Below are 14,571 nucleotides of genomic sequence, written 5' to 3' on the forward strand. Positions count from 1 at the left end.
CTAGGGCGGTGAGTTGAGGACGGTGGTGATGGATTGTGAACAGTGATAAAGTGAAGACAGTGGTGAGGTGGGGACAGTGGTGATGTGTAGGACAGTGGTGATGAGTTGAGGACAGTGGTAAAGCGAAGACAGTGGTGATGAGTTGAGGGCAGTGGTGAGCTGTAGGACAGTGGTGATTAGTTGAGGACAGTGGTAAAGCGAAGACAGTGGTGAGGTGTAGGACAGTGTTGATGAGTTGAGGACAGTGGTAAAGTGAAGACAGTGGTGTGGTGGGGACAGTGGTGATGAGTTGAGGACAGTGGTGAGGTGAGGACAGTGGTGAGGTATAGGACAGTGGTGATGAGTTGAGGACAGTGGTAAAGCGAAGACAGCGGTGAGGTGGGGACAGTGGTGAAGCAGGACATAGTGGTTAGGTGGGGATACAGTGGTAGGCCTCATCCTCTTCTCTTGTCAAAACCTAGTGGATGGTGCCTGGACAGAGTGGAGCAAGTGGTCCACATGTGGCACAGAGTGTACCCACTGGAGAAGGAGAGAGTGCGGCGCCCCTGCACCCAAAAATGGCGGCAAGGATTGCGATGGCATGGTGCTCCAGTCCCAGAACTGCACTGATGGCTTGTGTATGCAGAGTAAGTACTCACTCATTTGCCAGTCCTCCCTCTCGCACGGAGGAGAGGGCACATGTCTCTTGCGCCATATACAGTAAATATACTGTGTATTGTCCTGAGCTTCATGATCTCTCGTCCTGAGGTGATGGGTCCTGACAGGACAAAACATGTCTCCATCAGGAAAATAAATATGTTTCAAAGTAGATGGTACAACAAAAACCAGTTCGGGTTCAGGTTCAAAAAAGTTCAGGTCTGACAGGGAAAGAGCTATGGCACTCAGATCCAAGTGTTTAGAAAGGTATCATTTAATCAATTTCTGCCCCAAATTCTTTGTAAAATCCCAACACTAGCTCACACACACAAGAGCACATGCATGGGACTCAACAGTCTCCAGTGCCAGCATCTGGTAGCTGTTTTGGCATTAAGCAACTGTGAACAGCTGTTCGCTCCCATTTTTCCAGAGTGTATCTGTGCAATTGCCAAGTGTCTGTGGGTATATTTTTGCAGTAGCTGTTTGAACAGGAAGTGACAGGGAAGGATACCTGAGCTGAAAACTGTGTTTAACAGGGAGGGGAGGCCCTTGGAGACCGGAAACAAAGCACTGCCAAGCACAGACAAGCAGAATTAAACTTTCTTTTTTTTAAAAAACTAACAGTGTAGATTATCAGATGTTTTCTGAAACATGAGTGAAAGCAATTAACCCAGTTAAAGGATACACATTATGGAGCTATATGTATAAAAGGAAGCTCATTAGTGTACGCACACGAACTAGCATAATTATACAACTGAGATCAGAGAGATTTTGACCTCGTTTTTTCACAATTCACATGATTCAACATTACAGATGATTTGAAAATCGGGGCCATAAGGCCATTCTAACTCACATAAATGAGAGTAAGAGTTTCCATGCAATTAAGAACAATGACATGTTTTGTTGTTTGGCTCTAGTTGAACAAGCAATGGGGAGTTTTTTTCAGTGCTCCTGTAAGCACCTGTGATGAAGTTTTGAAATCTGTCCCATTAGGAATTACAGCCCTAACATTTCATTGTAGCTCAGGGCTTTTGTTGTGACAGATCACAGAACAGCACCGGGCTGGTATTGCCCCTCAACGTTGCATTCCTTAAGAGCTGCTGTTGTAAATGAAAAAAACAAACATTTTTTCAAGGATCTATGTCAGAGTTTGTTACAGGCAACAGCCTTGTCTAAATGCTAGCAAAATCATCCGCACTACCAAAAGATAAAAGACACCATTACTCTGTAAGTGTCTGTGCTTTTACTGAAAGACTATTTAGACAGTTCTGTATAGCATAAAGGAAACCAGGTATTAGAATGATTTGCTTTTGTTGCAAAATATCATTGTTGCTTTTCCTCCCTTTTCTCTGAAATGAATTTATGATGGCGTCTCCCACTGTCTGATAGATGGGCAGTTTACACTTTATTGCAGTATAGATTTACTCTCATTTCCCTCTATTGATTTTCTGTGAGTTAAAAGGGTGTAGGCAGTTATGTCCTTACTAATCACTGTTTCCATGTACTTTAGGAGAACTCCATATCCTTTAAAAGCTCATAATGCTGCAAACAGAATATCATTGCAATTTGAACTTCTCCCATCCATAGTGATCTCTCTCCAGTAACAACCCACTAGTTTTATGTATTTATTATATAGACATTACATCTTCACATTATTATATTAATTATTTTTTCCTATGAGGCCAAAAATGACTTTTATTTCGTTTTAAAAGCTTTTGTTCTTTTTACACATAATGAGCAGATTATTTTTTGAATTGATGAAATAGTTATGATCAAGCAAACTGTCGCGTACCCCACCTGTTATAATCATTTGTATTACCATTTATATTATATGCCATCTTTATGTCATTTAAATGCCATTATCTGTCATGAGAAACAGCAGGTGCTGTTGAGGTTAGAACAAGCATTCTGAGGGGCTTATCTGCAATGTAAATATCTGTTTTCCTAATATGCTTTGCGCCTTAACCTCCGGCTGATTTCCTTTATGGGAAGCCGGAATAGTGTATCATGTGGTGCATTTCATTCACGATTTCTATCTTTTTCATGTGCCTTCATTACCGACAGCGCTGCCACATGAAAATGAGCTCCCATACCAGATATTGTGCTCTTGTTTGCCCAGTGTGTCCAGAAGCCTGGTGTATCTATCAGGCTCCTCTTTCACCCTATGTGGCACCACAGATCAAGCCAAAGAACTGCGTGTGTTCGGAGGGCTGCTCTGCTATATGTTGAATTGTACTTCAGTTTAATCTACAGTTGCTGACACACTGCATCTTAAATAATGAAATTTACTTTCACATCCTAACTGCTGTTAGGATGACAGAATAATAAGGTGTCCACTAATCATGGGAAAATATCGTTTCATCCAGTTTTTTATTGCACTCATTACATTAGTGAACGTTCCCTCGTTTCTATTATGCAGAGGCCAAAGTTAATGTCTGCAGCTGTGCTGTGCATTTTCTCCATGTAATGCACATTTATATTTGCTCATTTTGAAGAAGGTTGTTCTGCCTATCAGCCTGCAGATGGCTTTTGCTCCTCAGTGGGCTGAAGTGCCCACACTGCGCAGGCTGCCGGTGTGTAGACACTGGCCCCATGTAGCGTCGTGCGCTGTGTCTGTAGCACCTGTGTCTCAAGGTGAGGCTGTTGGGAAACGTGCTTGTCTGGTCCATCTCAAAGGGACAATGTTAGTGGTGGAGCCCATGAGGTACTGGATTTTTCAGAGGTGAAATGTGAAGCTGGCAAGGGACTCCACATTGGCCTGATCCAGTGAGATCCTTTTGAAGGTGGACTCTACATAAAAACAACAGGACATTGTGGTGCCACTGCTGTTCCAGAACTTGTGGTTCTTCTGTGGGGAAAGGGGCAGAATCAGCACCTGGACCCACAATCTCCCAAGCACCTCGGCACAGGACAGGTGGAATTGAGATGGAACTGAGCTGTTTTTGTGTGCTTAATTAATTTTACTGCATGATCACCATCTGTTGCCTCCTTTGAGGAACTTTTGAGAAACCAGAGGCAGCTGAACTGGGTGTTTAAATCCCATTTGGCGCTTCCTATAGACAGTCACAACATGCCTTTTTTGTGGTGGTTTATTTTTTTAGAGAGCTATATTGGGCTGGAAACAGAGACACGCAGGAGGATAAAACAAAGATGTGTTTTTAGCCTTTTCACATATCACAACATGATAAAAGGACAATCCCACTTTAGAAAATAAATATGTGAGAGTCCCCTTGGCATCTGGTATAAAAGGTCAAATAGTGTGAATCATGCAAACAAAAGGAAATACAAATCTTGGCATTCTTTTTCTCGGTTTATTATTAATTTATTGTAGCAGTCATTAACTCACCAGTTAGTCAAAGTACTGTAGATCCATTAGCATATAAGATCAGTTACAAATAATAGAAGGCCACTTTTGTCCCTGTTTCATGTTTCACTGTTGGTTCTGAAGAAACCCACTTCTGAAGAAGCCTATGAGGATTTTGAATACACGTAACAGTTCCCCTCATAACCTTTTCTATTCAAGACTAAATAGGTTCAATTATTCTATCCTGTCAGTTTAGGACATTCCCTTAAGTCCCAGAATATATCTTATTGCTCTTTTCTGTACTGCTTCCAGAACAGCAATATCTCTTCTATAATGTAGTGACCCAAACTGTGCGCAGTATTCAAAGTGAAACCTAACTGTTACATTGAAAAACATGACATCCCTTAATTTGAATTCTACACTTTTAACTTAATTAGAAAAGGAAGACCCTCAAAGGTTAATTTGGAAGGGGAATGGAGGCTATTGATCCATCCTATTTAACAGATACTGTAGGCCTTGATTTCATTTCTTTTGCATGTTAACATTGGTGTCGTTGGGCCGTTTTCTCCCGGCCGGCTGCTTGGGTGTTTAACCTGCGATTAGAGAAGCCCAGCTCCCAGTGCTTTCATTGAAGAGCAGCAGCCCGGCCTTCTAATTAAATGAGAATGCTGCCGGAGTCGATCGGAACAGGCCCAGGGAATTAGAACATATGGCAAGGACAGGGGAGAGTGGCTTATCCGTAGGCTAATGACCCTCTGTGTTTGGAAAGGAAAAGATCCATTTGAGTTTCACCCCAAACACAGGCTTAAAGCGCTTTAAAAGTTAGTGACTTGAGACCATTTTTCAGCTAAAAAAATCCAATCTGCCTGCTCATTAGTTCTTAATGAAGCACTAAAATAAAGCTGATAGATGCTAAATCTCTATCGTCTACGAAAATGGGAGCTTTAAGCCAACACTAAATAAAGAGAAGAAAATGTCATTTTTCATACCAATGCTTCGTTTCCATTTAATTTAATTTTCATTTCACCTTTTCTTTTAAAGGTTTATTTTATCAGATTTCAACTGAACAGAAAACCCAGAATGACTTTGGATTTTCATGTGAGTTTTTGCGTTTTATGTTCCTTTTTGTTTCATAGTTACTATTTTTTATGTTACGTTTGTATTCATACTCTTTTCACCTGGTCTTCTTTCCTGCCCTTGGATTTTATTTTCTGGGATTGATTACTACATCAGTGAGCTTAAATTCAGTACCTCTAACATTGATATTATATTCTTTCAAGTTTCCTAAAGACAACTTGTACTGGTGTTCCAACAACAAAATTTTGTTGCCTTTTCTTCTTCCACCAGCTGAAAGGTGACAAATTTAATGGGAGCGTGTGCTCACTGGTTCTTGAGCTGTTGTTATATATCATTGCATCCAATTCCTTCAGTTTGCATTGCTTGGGTTTTGCAATTTAATTATGTTCAAAGAGAGATATATTAATCTGAGTTATACATTTTAATGTGTTTGTATTTAGCAGCTTCAAAGCACACTAGTAAGATATGCCTCTTTTGGGATATCAGTGAAGTATCTGAAAAACATAGCAAATACATATTCTGGTCTATAATTTTTGCTCTTCAAGAGTCAGTACTGGAAGCTTGCTTATCAACTAAGATGTAAATTCTTCCAGTTCTTATACCATAATATAACCTGACCCTTGTGCTCACAGAGATCCAAACAACAGCCTGGCTGAGTACTATAATTCATGAGTCTTGTCAGTTGTGCTGTACCTCTCTCTCCCAATGTATTTAGACAATGGCTCAGATTGAAACTGGTAGATTGACGATTTAAAGTGACCAGTATCCACCATTACCATCACTAAAAACAGAAGACCACACAAGTGAAGACGAATCAGGACTTCAAAATGATGAAGGAATGACTTTTCGGTAGCTAGTAGTCTTGTGAGCGGCACCTTGGTACGGCGATGGTAAAACTCTGCAGTGACCCCTGCTAGGATTTTTCTCATTACTACTGGGCATTGATATTCACCTGCAAATGAACATCCATAAATATGATTGGGACAGTGACATGCACTGTAATTTAAAAAATCAAGTCACCGTATAATTTTGTTTACCTGACTTGTTAAACATATAAAATCAAACCACAGCAATTGCAATATGTTGGACAAGGACATATTGTCAGTAATGACTTTGTGCTGGTGTAAGCCTACCATGCAGTGTGGGTATTTTAAAACTGTTGAAAGAAGAACATAGAGCCTCAAGCAGAACAGCACATAGAGCTATTCCAAAGTTGGGCACTGGCCTTCTTTATGAGATGTAGATGATGGGATTGTAGGTCAGCACACTATTGGAGCTGGGAGAGCCCACAGCCATGAAGAGATCGGTCTTCTATTAGTGTTATGGTAAAAAAGCCACAATGTTTTTTTTTACATTTTAACCTAAACTTATCTCAAAAGTTGATTGAACTTGCCTAGTGTGGTCAAAGGCAGTCTTGTTAACTGCATATTTGGATGTTTGTTAGAAACAAATCTCCTCAATGTCTTAGAGGTCTGTGGTTAGCCAAGGGAAATTAATAGGGCTCATTAAGCCCTAAGACATCCAATCAAAGCCCTCTCAACACTGTCAGTTGGCGTTCACTGTCCACACAGTCTCAGCGGCACTGGTCTAAAGCTCCCTGACTCCTGAGACTCATCCCTGCTGTGCCCAGTCCACTATGCACCAGCTGCACTGGTCTAGAGCTCAATCCCCGACTCCAGGGGCTTCTACCTGAAGGTGGAAAAGACAGCACAGCTGATGTGTTCGTGAACAAGTCTCTCAGAGTTCTCAGGTTGGTCAATAGCAGTGATTTCCACATACAAGAAACCCATCCTGGCTCGCTGCAGGTGGTGGAAGTCATGCAGGTAATCAACAGATGTTTTTCTGTACCAGCACAGGGACTTGCTTCATGAATTACTGCCGGTTTGATTACGAGACAAATAGATCAATGGGATAAATTGGACCTGATCTCAAGCCTTTTTCCTTGCCAGAGTCTAAAATACAAGTTACTGCGTACTTTTGTCAGAATCAATCGATCTCTTTCAGTGAGTGTAGTTCATCCAGTGTCACTGTTTAAATACCTTTCAGTGTATATAGCCTGTAAGTTACAAGCTGTGTATTTAAGGTCAAAACTGCCTTGCACTGTACTTGTTTGCAGCAGTGTCCTATCTCTAATTCCTGAATCTTATCTGATGAAGCTCTGTAGAGCAAAGCAGCTCAAGATAAACTGTTCCTTTTCCCAAATGTACAGCAGCATCAGAGATTAAAACATGAAATTGGTTTGCTGGTTAGTCGCTTCTGACCTGATTCCTGACCTTGCTTGTGATTATGACTATCTGTGATGCATGCTGTAGGACAGGGCAGAGTTATTTAAATACCAGAATGGGATTATACTGATAACGCTGACAGGGGGCTCACAAGTATTTCAACCACAATAAAAGCTGCTACATGGTGCTCAGACTGAGTCTTTTAGCCCTGTATGTGGGAGATCACTGGTTCCACTCTAGGCACTGTCATTAGCAAGAGGTAGTACATAAACAGATTAAGTTAGTCAGGCTTTGCTTTACTTAAAAGGTAGCAGTGACCTCCAAAGTGTTCTCTTTGTTCCACAAGATGTGTGCAGGTTGCATCACCTGTGCTGATATGAGGGCTGTGGCAGTGAGCCTGACTTGTTTAAAAACTTGTAACTCCAAAGATGTTGTGTTTTTGAAGAAAAACTGGCCATTCCAGAATAGATCTAAAAAGACCTGAGTGAACATCCCACATTGAAAGGTGTTTTTTCATTAGTTACTTTACAACTGCGATTTATTTTAAATAAGCAGTTAGTAATGCAAACTGTTTTGAGAGATGTCAAACACAATGAGGTACTTTGCATAGATAAAGATAAAATAGTCATAAATGGCTATTCAAGAGCAAAGAAGAGAGGAAAAACACATTGAAATTGCATTCCGTAGGTTGCATTTCACTCTCTGGGTCACAGCATGCTTTCCTGGAGATTATTTAAAGGGATCATGAAATTCAAGTGGAGTTTGGTTTGTCCTTTTAAACTACCAAGTGCCTTAGGTGAAATGCGCCTGACAGCAGTGTGCTTGTTACCTGAACTTCCAGACTCAGAGCAATGTAGGTGTCATGTGTCACTGTGCATGTCAAGGCTGCTGGGAAGGGAATTCACCTGTTCCATCTCCTTGTGGACTGTCCTGGAAAAGCAGTACTGGGCAATAAACACCCCTGACTTCAGAAGGCAATGACTTAATTGTTGTTGGAAGAAAACAGCACTAGAAGTAATAGATATCTAAACTGCGTAGAGTTTGTTTTGAACACGGTTGTGGTATACTGTAGTGGATGGATGGGTGGATGGGAGACGCAATCAGGTCTCAGGCTCAGCTAAGACAACCGGTAACACAGGCAATCTGTGCTGTCCTGGGACCCCACTGACACGGCATCACTGTAGCAGGTCTCGGTGAGACATTGAGCCAGCACTGTAGGGCTGGTGTCTGGATATCATAATCAAAGGAAGACAAAGTGGCTTGCATGTCATACTGGCCAATAAGCGGTATCTTGTGTGAGTTATTATAAATAAATCGAATCTCCCCGTGAATTCCCTCACACAATAACGGATCCACAGTGTTTAAGGATTTACAGATCATTATAATATGTTTTGCTCAGGAGCTTTTCCCTTTATTTTCAATACAAGAGTTACAGACAGCACTGACACAGGCACTGTAAGGCCATTACAAAAATCTAGTGAGCAGAAAGACTGTGTAATGACAGAATCAGAGAGTGAAGTGTTTAACAGCTTCTGAACTAAAAGCAGTGATTCAAAGTAAAGCACTTTTTGATGTATTTCACTGTTGTTTGAGTTCTCTGTTCTTTTACTGTAAATTAAAAAAGGTATTTTTTTTGCGTCATGTTATTTATTTTGGTTATGCTTTAGGCTCATTCTGATTTGTGTTTTCTGAAATCTAAATGAGGTCTTTAAAATTACATTGGTTACAGATTATCTGTGTTGTTGGGTCTCATGCTTTGGGTCTCATTCTGTTTTTTTCTGAAGAGTTGTGAAAGTTGGTGGCAAATCTCCTGTGCTGCCTTTGAGGCTGTGGTGTATGAATATGACAGGCGTGCAACATCTGATTTGTTGTTCACGATCAAATACAACATTTCCTATTCTGAATCCCTATACGCCTGGAGTGAAAATCCCTAGATTATTTGTTTCTTATAGTGTCACTCCTGTCAACAAATGTGCAGTGAGATGTATTAACAAGATGGGTATTAAAGTGCTCTGTACCAAACTCAGATTGAAGAACACCTTTTTATCCGTAAATAAGCTGCATAGAAAACCTGATGTTTAAATCACAAGAGAGACCTCATGCTGCAGGAGCGTATCAGCCTGTCTGCTGCTTTTATGTTGTCTTTGGTTCATTTTACACTCGGCAGTTATTGTTAGAAATACCTGCTATCAGTAATTGCCATCAATTAATGGTCAGAAATGGCTCTGATGTATACATCTTGATTTATTTAATCAGGAGCCTCCATCTCTGGTCCTGGGAGTAAGAGTCTTCTCGTTTCTGATTCAGTCCAGCTTTCAGTTACAGTACTTAATTGAAGCACTTATTCACTTAAAGGGCTACTAAACACTGTATCATAAAACACCAGATACCAACACTGACCACTCCAGTGCCTTAGTAGTATTTATATTCTGCACCATTCGTTTCACCATCTGGATTGCATTCTTTAAAGTACTTTTAATGATTAAAATATAAAAGGTTGGAAGCCAAGAGACTGCACATAAATTTAAGTCTGTGTCAAGCAGTACGAGAGGCTTCAGTTTTCGGAGCCTGCAGACCTGCCCTCTGGTCACAGGCCTCACTCAATGGTTATGCAGAGCTGGGACTGTAAGTAGAGTAGTTCTTGTTCTTACAGTTCTGAGATACAGCGCTTCATAGCCTACTAAGGTTAAAGTGACCTTTAGCCACAAATTTAAGAGGTTTGCAGCATAGAAGCTGAAGGCTAAGGATTGGAGTCTGCTAATGAACACAATAAAAACCCAAAGACTCTCTGGAATAATGAAAGCAATCTTGTTCGCTGTGTTAAATGAGGATGTTTTTCTACTAACAGTTTCTACGAGTGAAAATCATTACCTGGAGCTGTTAAGCTACACTCATATTGCCTCCTATATTGAATTCTGACAGTTCTCATTACTATTATAATTACTTTCCATGCTAATTAACTTCCAGCATGCACCTTAGCCACAGCTTCCCTGGTCAGCCTTGTCACATGACAGGGCATCCTGAGCACCTCTGTAGCTGGACTGCACCATCATCTTTTAACCAGAATCTTTGCAATGCAAGTGCTTTTTTTGTGAGTTGCTTTACATTTTTTAAGCAAGTCAAATTAAATAGTAAGAACTCCTCAGGATGACATTAAAAAGATGATATACTGTACGACACCTTAATGCATCATTGTTTTAAAAATAAACATCTTTGTGCAACAAAGTGACTCAGACAATGCTGATCTCTGCTTGGCACAGTGTGGAGGGATCTCCGGTTCTGGGATTAGTGGGTTATCTGAGCTGACCGTAACTGGGAACGTCCTAAGGAACAAGCACATTTGGCCTGGTGCAACCTGAGCTGAACATCTAAAGATTCCTTACATCTCTAGGACCAGGATTGGAAACCCCAGCTGTCACTGCATTGGTCTTGTTCTTCAGGATACTTCTGGCATCAATTATTTCCTTCAACTAGTGACACTGTGTTACATTTGCAAGAGGAATTATTGAAGACCAGCATTGGTTATGACATTAATTGTCCATGTGGATTTAACTTAGTTTCAGTAATTCCAGTCTTGTCTAGTACACTTTCACAACCTTAGAGTGCATAGAGTGTTATTCAGCTTGTCAGCACATTATATATTGCTGTTAACCAACATCAGCACTTTGCAGTGTTGAAACTTGTACAGTGTAAAAAGCAAATGAAGAGACTTGGGCTTATTCTAAAGTTTGGAAACCTGAAAACATCTCAACCGTCAAGTGAGATCAGTTCAAGGATTCATTTTCCACACAGAATCGGCTTTTCCGTAGCAGAAATCAAAGGCAGGTTTCAAAAGGCTCTAATTGTCGTTGCTTAATATAACAAAGCCTTTGGTGCAAGTGGCAGATCAGAGGCAGTGCATCTGAACTGGTAGAATTGCCTTCACACATGTTTTTACAAATAGTTGACGGGGTTATATGAAGGACATCACGACAGTTTCGTCTTTTTGTTCATTCAGTTCTGCAACGTTGGTACAGCTGGCTTCTTCACGTTATCTCCCACCAGAACGGATGTGTGTAGGATGTTCCAGGAATGCAGTGGGTTAAGAAGGTTGAGTTGATCCAATGAAAGAAAAAGACAGTATTATTAGAATAGCGCCTTACTGATGGCACCTGCAAACCTCTTTTTCATAACATCACTCCTTCTTTAATGGTCTTGTGATTTGCATCTGATGGGCAAACCATCATATAATCTCAGCTTCTAATTGATTGTTCAACATATTGGTAACGTGTACATATTTGCAATGTTTTAATACCTGACTTCTGTTTGAATTCATATTCAAAGCACATGAATTATCGGATTTATTTCATATTTGTTTGCATTATCTGTTGGCTTTGATGAGAAATAATTTCTGGCACCTGATGGTGGTCCCAGAATTAAAAAAAAACATTAAAATATGAAATGCTAAAAGTACAGCCACAGGAATTTCTGTATTGTATTTTAAGAAAGCTCTGGCTCTCAGTCTGAAGGAACCAGGGTACATAAGTTTGGTGACCTCTAAATCTGTAGTGCAGAACTGTGTGAAAGGAATTGGTCTGAAGCAAAACCTTTGAGATTCTAACCATTGATGAGTGTGACATCATTGCCATTACGATAACAAGTGTGACATCTGTGCAATTACGACAACAAGTGAGACATCAGTGCCATTATGACAAAGTTCTCAAACAATACTTTCATGTTACTTTGAGCATCCCGATTATTTGAAGATGAAGTGATACCAACATACATGGTAAGCAATTGGATGCGCAGGGTTGAAGTGGAAATAAAATCTTAAATCTTCTCCTCATAGGCTCATAAGGAGCCTATACTAAACAGTCTCATTATGTTTTCACCTTCCCTTGCCAATGATATTGATCCTGAATGGTCACTTTTAATGTTATAGCGACAAAACTGAAATGTGATGGTTACTTTTGAGATATGGTCTTCCTAGGTGCCTACAATCATTCTTGAACTAATGTGGCCTCCTCTGTCCTTCATATCTCCAGCTGCCCCAAGCACAGATGATGTTGCCCTTTATGTTGGCATTGTCATTGCTGTGATCATGTGCCTGGTGATTTCGGTGATAGTGGCGCTGTTTGTTTACCGCAAAAACCACCGAGACTTTGATTCGGACATCATCGACTCTTCGGCTTTAAATGGAGGATTCCAGCCTGTCAATATCAAGACTGCTAGAACAGGTAAGAAAGGACTCTTCTTCTACAAAACTGTTCTTTCCTGATGATATAAGAAAGATTGGAGATTTAGGAAGGTCATATTGTTTGTGCTTTTTGTTTAATTGCAAATGTCCTAAGAGTCCTGTGGAAACACAACTGCTTTCCTTTCCCAGTTTCACAGGCACAGGTGTTTTTACATACTGTACCTATTTTTATAACCAGATCCAGGCAGTTCCTGCATTTTCTCTTCAGTTCATATTTAACAGGGATGTGCAGATCACCTGCTTCTTTCCCCACCTTGTCAGATAAACACTTTTCATATTTTCAGTTTTCACTGCTGTCAGGGGTCACTCCTTGTTAAAACAGAGTTTTATAGCCCCAAGTTTGCTTCACAGAAACCCAGTGAATTTCTGTGCAAAGGGCTCGGAATGCTAGAGGCAGGTATTTTGTGCTTTGAGAGTTTGTATGAGGTTATCGAAGCAAGGAGACCTGTTCTTCTCCTAAGTCACATAGTTTGGAAGGAAAATAAAACAGCAAGCAAAAGAAAAATGCAATTTCATTGCCCATTACGACACTAAAGTCAAATTACTTGAAGATAAAAAATGTCAGATTAGAGCTCAAACAGTCTTTATTAATCATGAATGGTTTCCCTCAGGTAAAGAAGGCGTACTTTGTATTAGGTAAAAAAATGTTATATGTATTTACAGTATTTTTATTTTTCATGTTCTCCCTCCAGAGACTTTCCTGCACTGGCCTTTGGAAGACGCACATACACAATTATTTGTTAAATAAGACTGAAAATGAAAGCCAAGTGTGAAATAGATGTAATTTATGCCTGACTCCCAGACTGGTCTTGGTGGCATTTCAGGCAGCCATGCATTCGAATGCACGTCACCCAGACATTGCATTCTCTTGTGAGGAAAGTCTCGGGTTACTATTTAAATAATTATGTATTATTATTGCGGCTGAGCTCACTGCTAATTAAATTTTAGCTGTATGAGCACATTTCAGAGCTACCAGGCAACAGCAGCTCCCACGTCAGAAAACCATCTGAATGATTCTGTGTGGAACAGCACAAAATGTCCGGAAACAGTAAACTAGAGATTGACTCCATTTGTACCATGTGTTCTGTGGAAAAAGTAGTTCAGATCCTCAATTTCTAATTACCTTAGCTAAAAATGGATTGGATACCTGCTGTGAAACTAAAATACCTCAGTTCCAGTGACGTAAGTCCTGCATTTAGAACTGTTGCTACCCAGCCTCTCTGGGAAGCCCTCATAGTTATACAGTATATAATGTGCAGACATTATTCCTGGGGGTGGTGCTCAGAACCATTTAATTGCTTCAGAAATGAAACACTCTGCACATGTGTCTGGTGGTTTAGTGAGTCAACCAGGCATGATGCCAGAGCATGAAGGAGAAGACTTGTGATGCCACTAGCGTCTTTAAGCAATTGACCAGCTTGGCCAACAGTAGCACCAGGCAAAACCCACATCCTTCATGGTGATCTGTGTTTCTGTTGTCTGTTCCTTGGCCTGTCATCGTTCAGACTGCGAACAATGACAGGCTAAACTGTAACTGTTCTGCCAGCTAATGGGGTGTCCAGTTTTTGACATCCATTTTCATGTTATCCATATTCAGCACTAAATCACTCAAATTGTGATTTCAGCACACAAATCCTGGAACACATTTGCTGTTGAACTGAGAATTAATGATCTTCATGATATTCAATTAATTGGCTCATATCCTGGCCACTTTAGAATAATTGTGATGAATAATGTCAAGTTTGAAGTTCAATAGCACTCTGTGTGCTTTCAACACCCACTCAGCAGAATTTTATTTTTTTCTAAGCATTCATCTGTACACCCTTTAGAGATAAACTTATTAAAAAATAAGTACTTCATGCATTTATCCCCATGCCAATTGGTATCTGAATCAAACTGAATGTATCCCCATGCCACTTGGTATCTGAATCAAATTAAAAATTCACAAAATTCAGAAAGGAGAGGACTTGGAGCTGTGATTTCAGTAAGGCCAGATTAAGAGGATTCTGTGTGGGCAGCTGTAGACAAGGCTAGTCTTCAAGTCCACAAGTTTCAGGAGAGATTGAGAAGGTTGTTTTTTTAAGGATTCTCTG

The 14,571-nt window shown here is 40.3% G+C and overlaps 1 protein-coding gene across 2 annotated transcripts in view; it reads left to right on the top strand.

The window, feature by feature from the left end:
* The window catches only part of unc5ca (unc-5 netrin receptor Ca), a 178,148-nt gene that overhangs the window by 142,384 nt on the left and 21,193 nt on the right, over positions 1 to 14,571 (top strand). Inside the window, exons 7-9 of one of the 2 annotated variants that reach the window (XM_015340405.2) lie at positions 462 to 626; positions 4,982 to 5,038; positions 12,267 to 12,458. In XM_015340405.2, coding sequence (XP_015195891.1) covers positions 462 to 626; positions 4,982 to 5,038; positions 12,267 to 12,458 — 414 coding nt within the window. The remainder of the gene's footprint in view (positions 1 to 461; positions 627 to 4,981; positions 5,039 to 12,266; positions 12,459 to 14,571) is intronic. The other variant, XM_015340406.2, reaches the window with a different exon arrangement.

The sequence above is a fragment of the Lepisosteus oculatus genome, chromosome 3, assembly GCF_040954835.1.
Source record: "Lepisosteus oculatus isolate fLepOcu1 chromosome 3, fLepOcu1.hap2, whole genome shotgun sequence".
Classification (NCBI taxonomy): domain Eukaryota; kingdom Metazoa; phylum Chordata; class Actinopteri; order Semionotiformes; family Lepisosteidae; genus Lepisosteus; species Lepisosteus oculatus.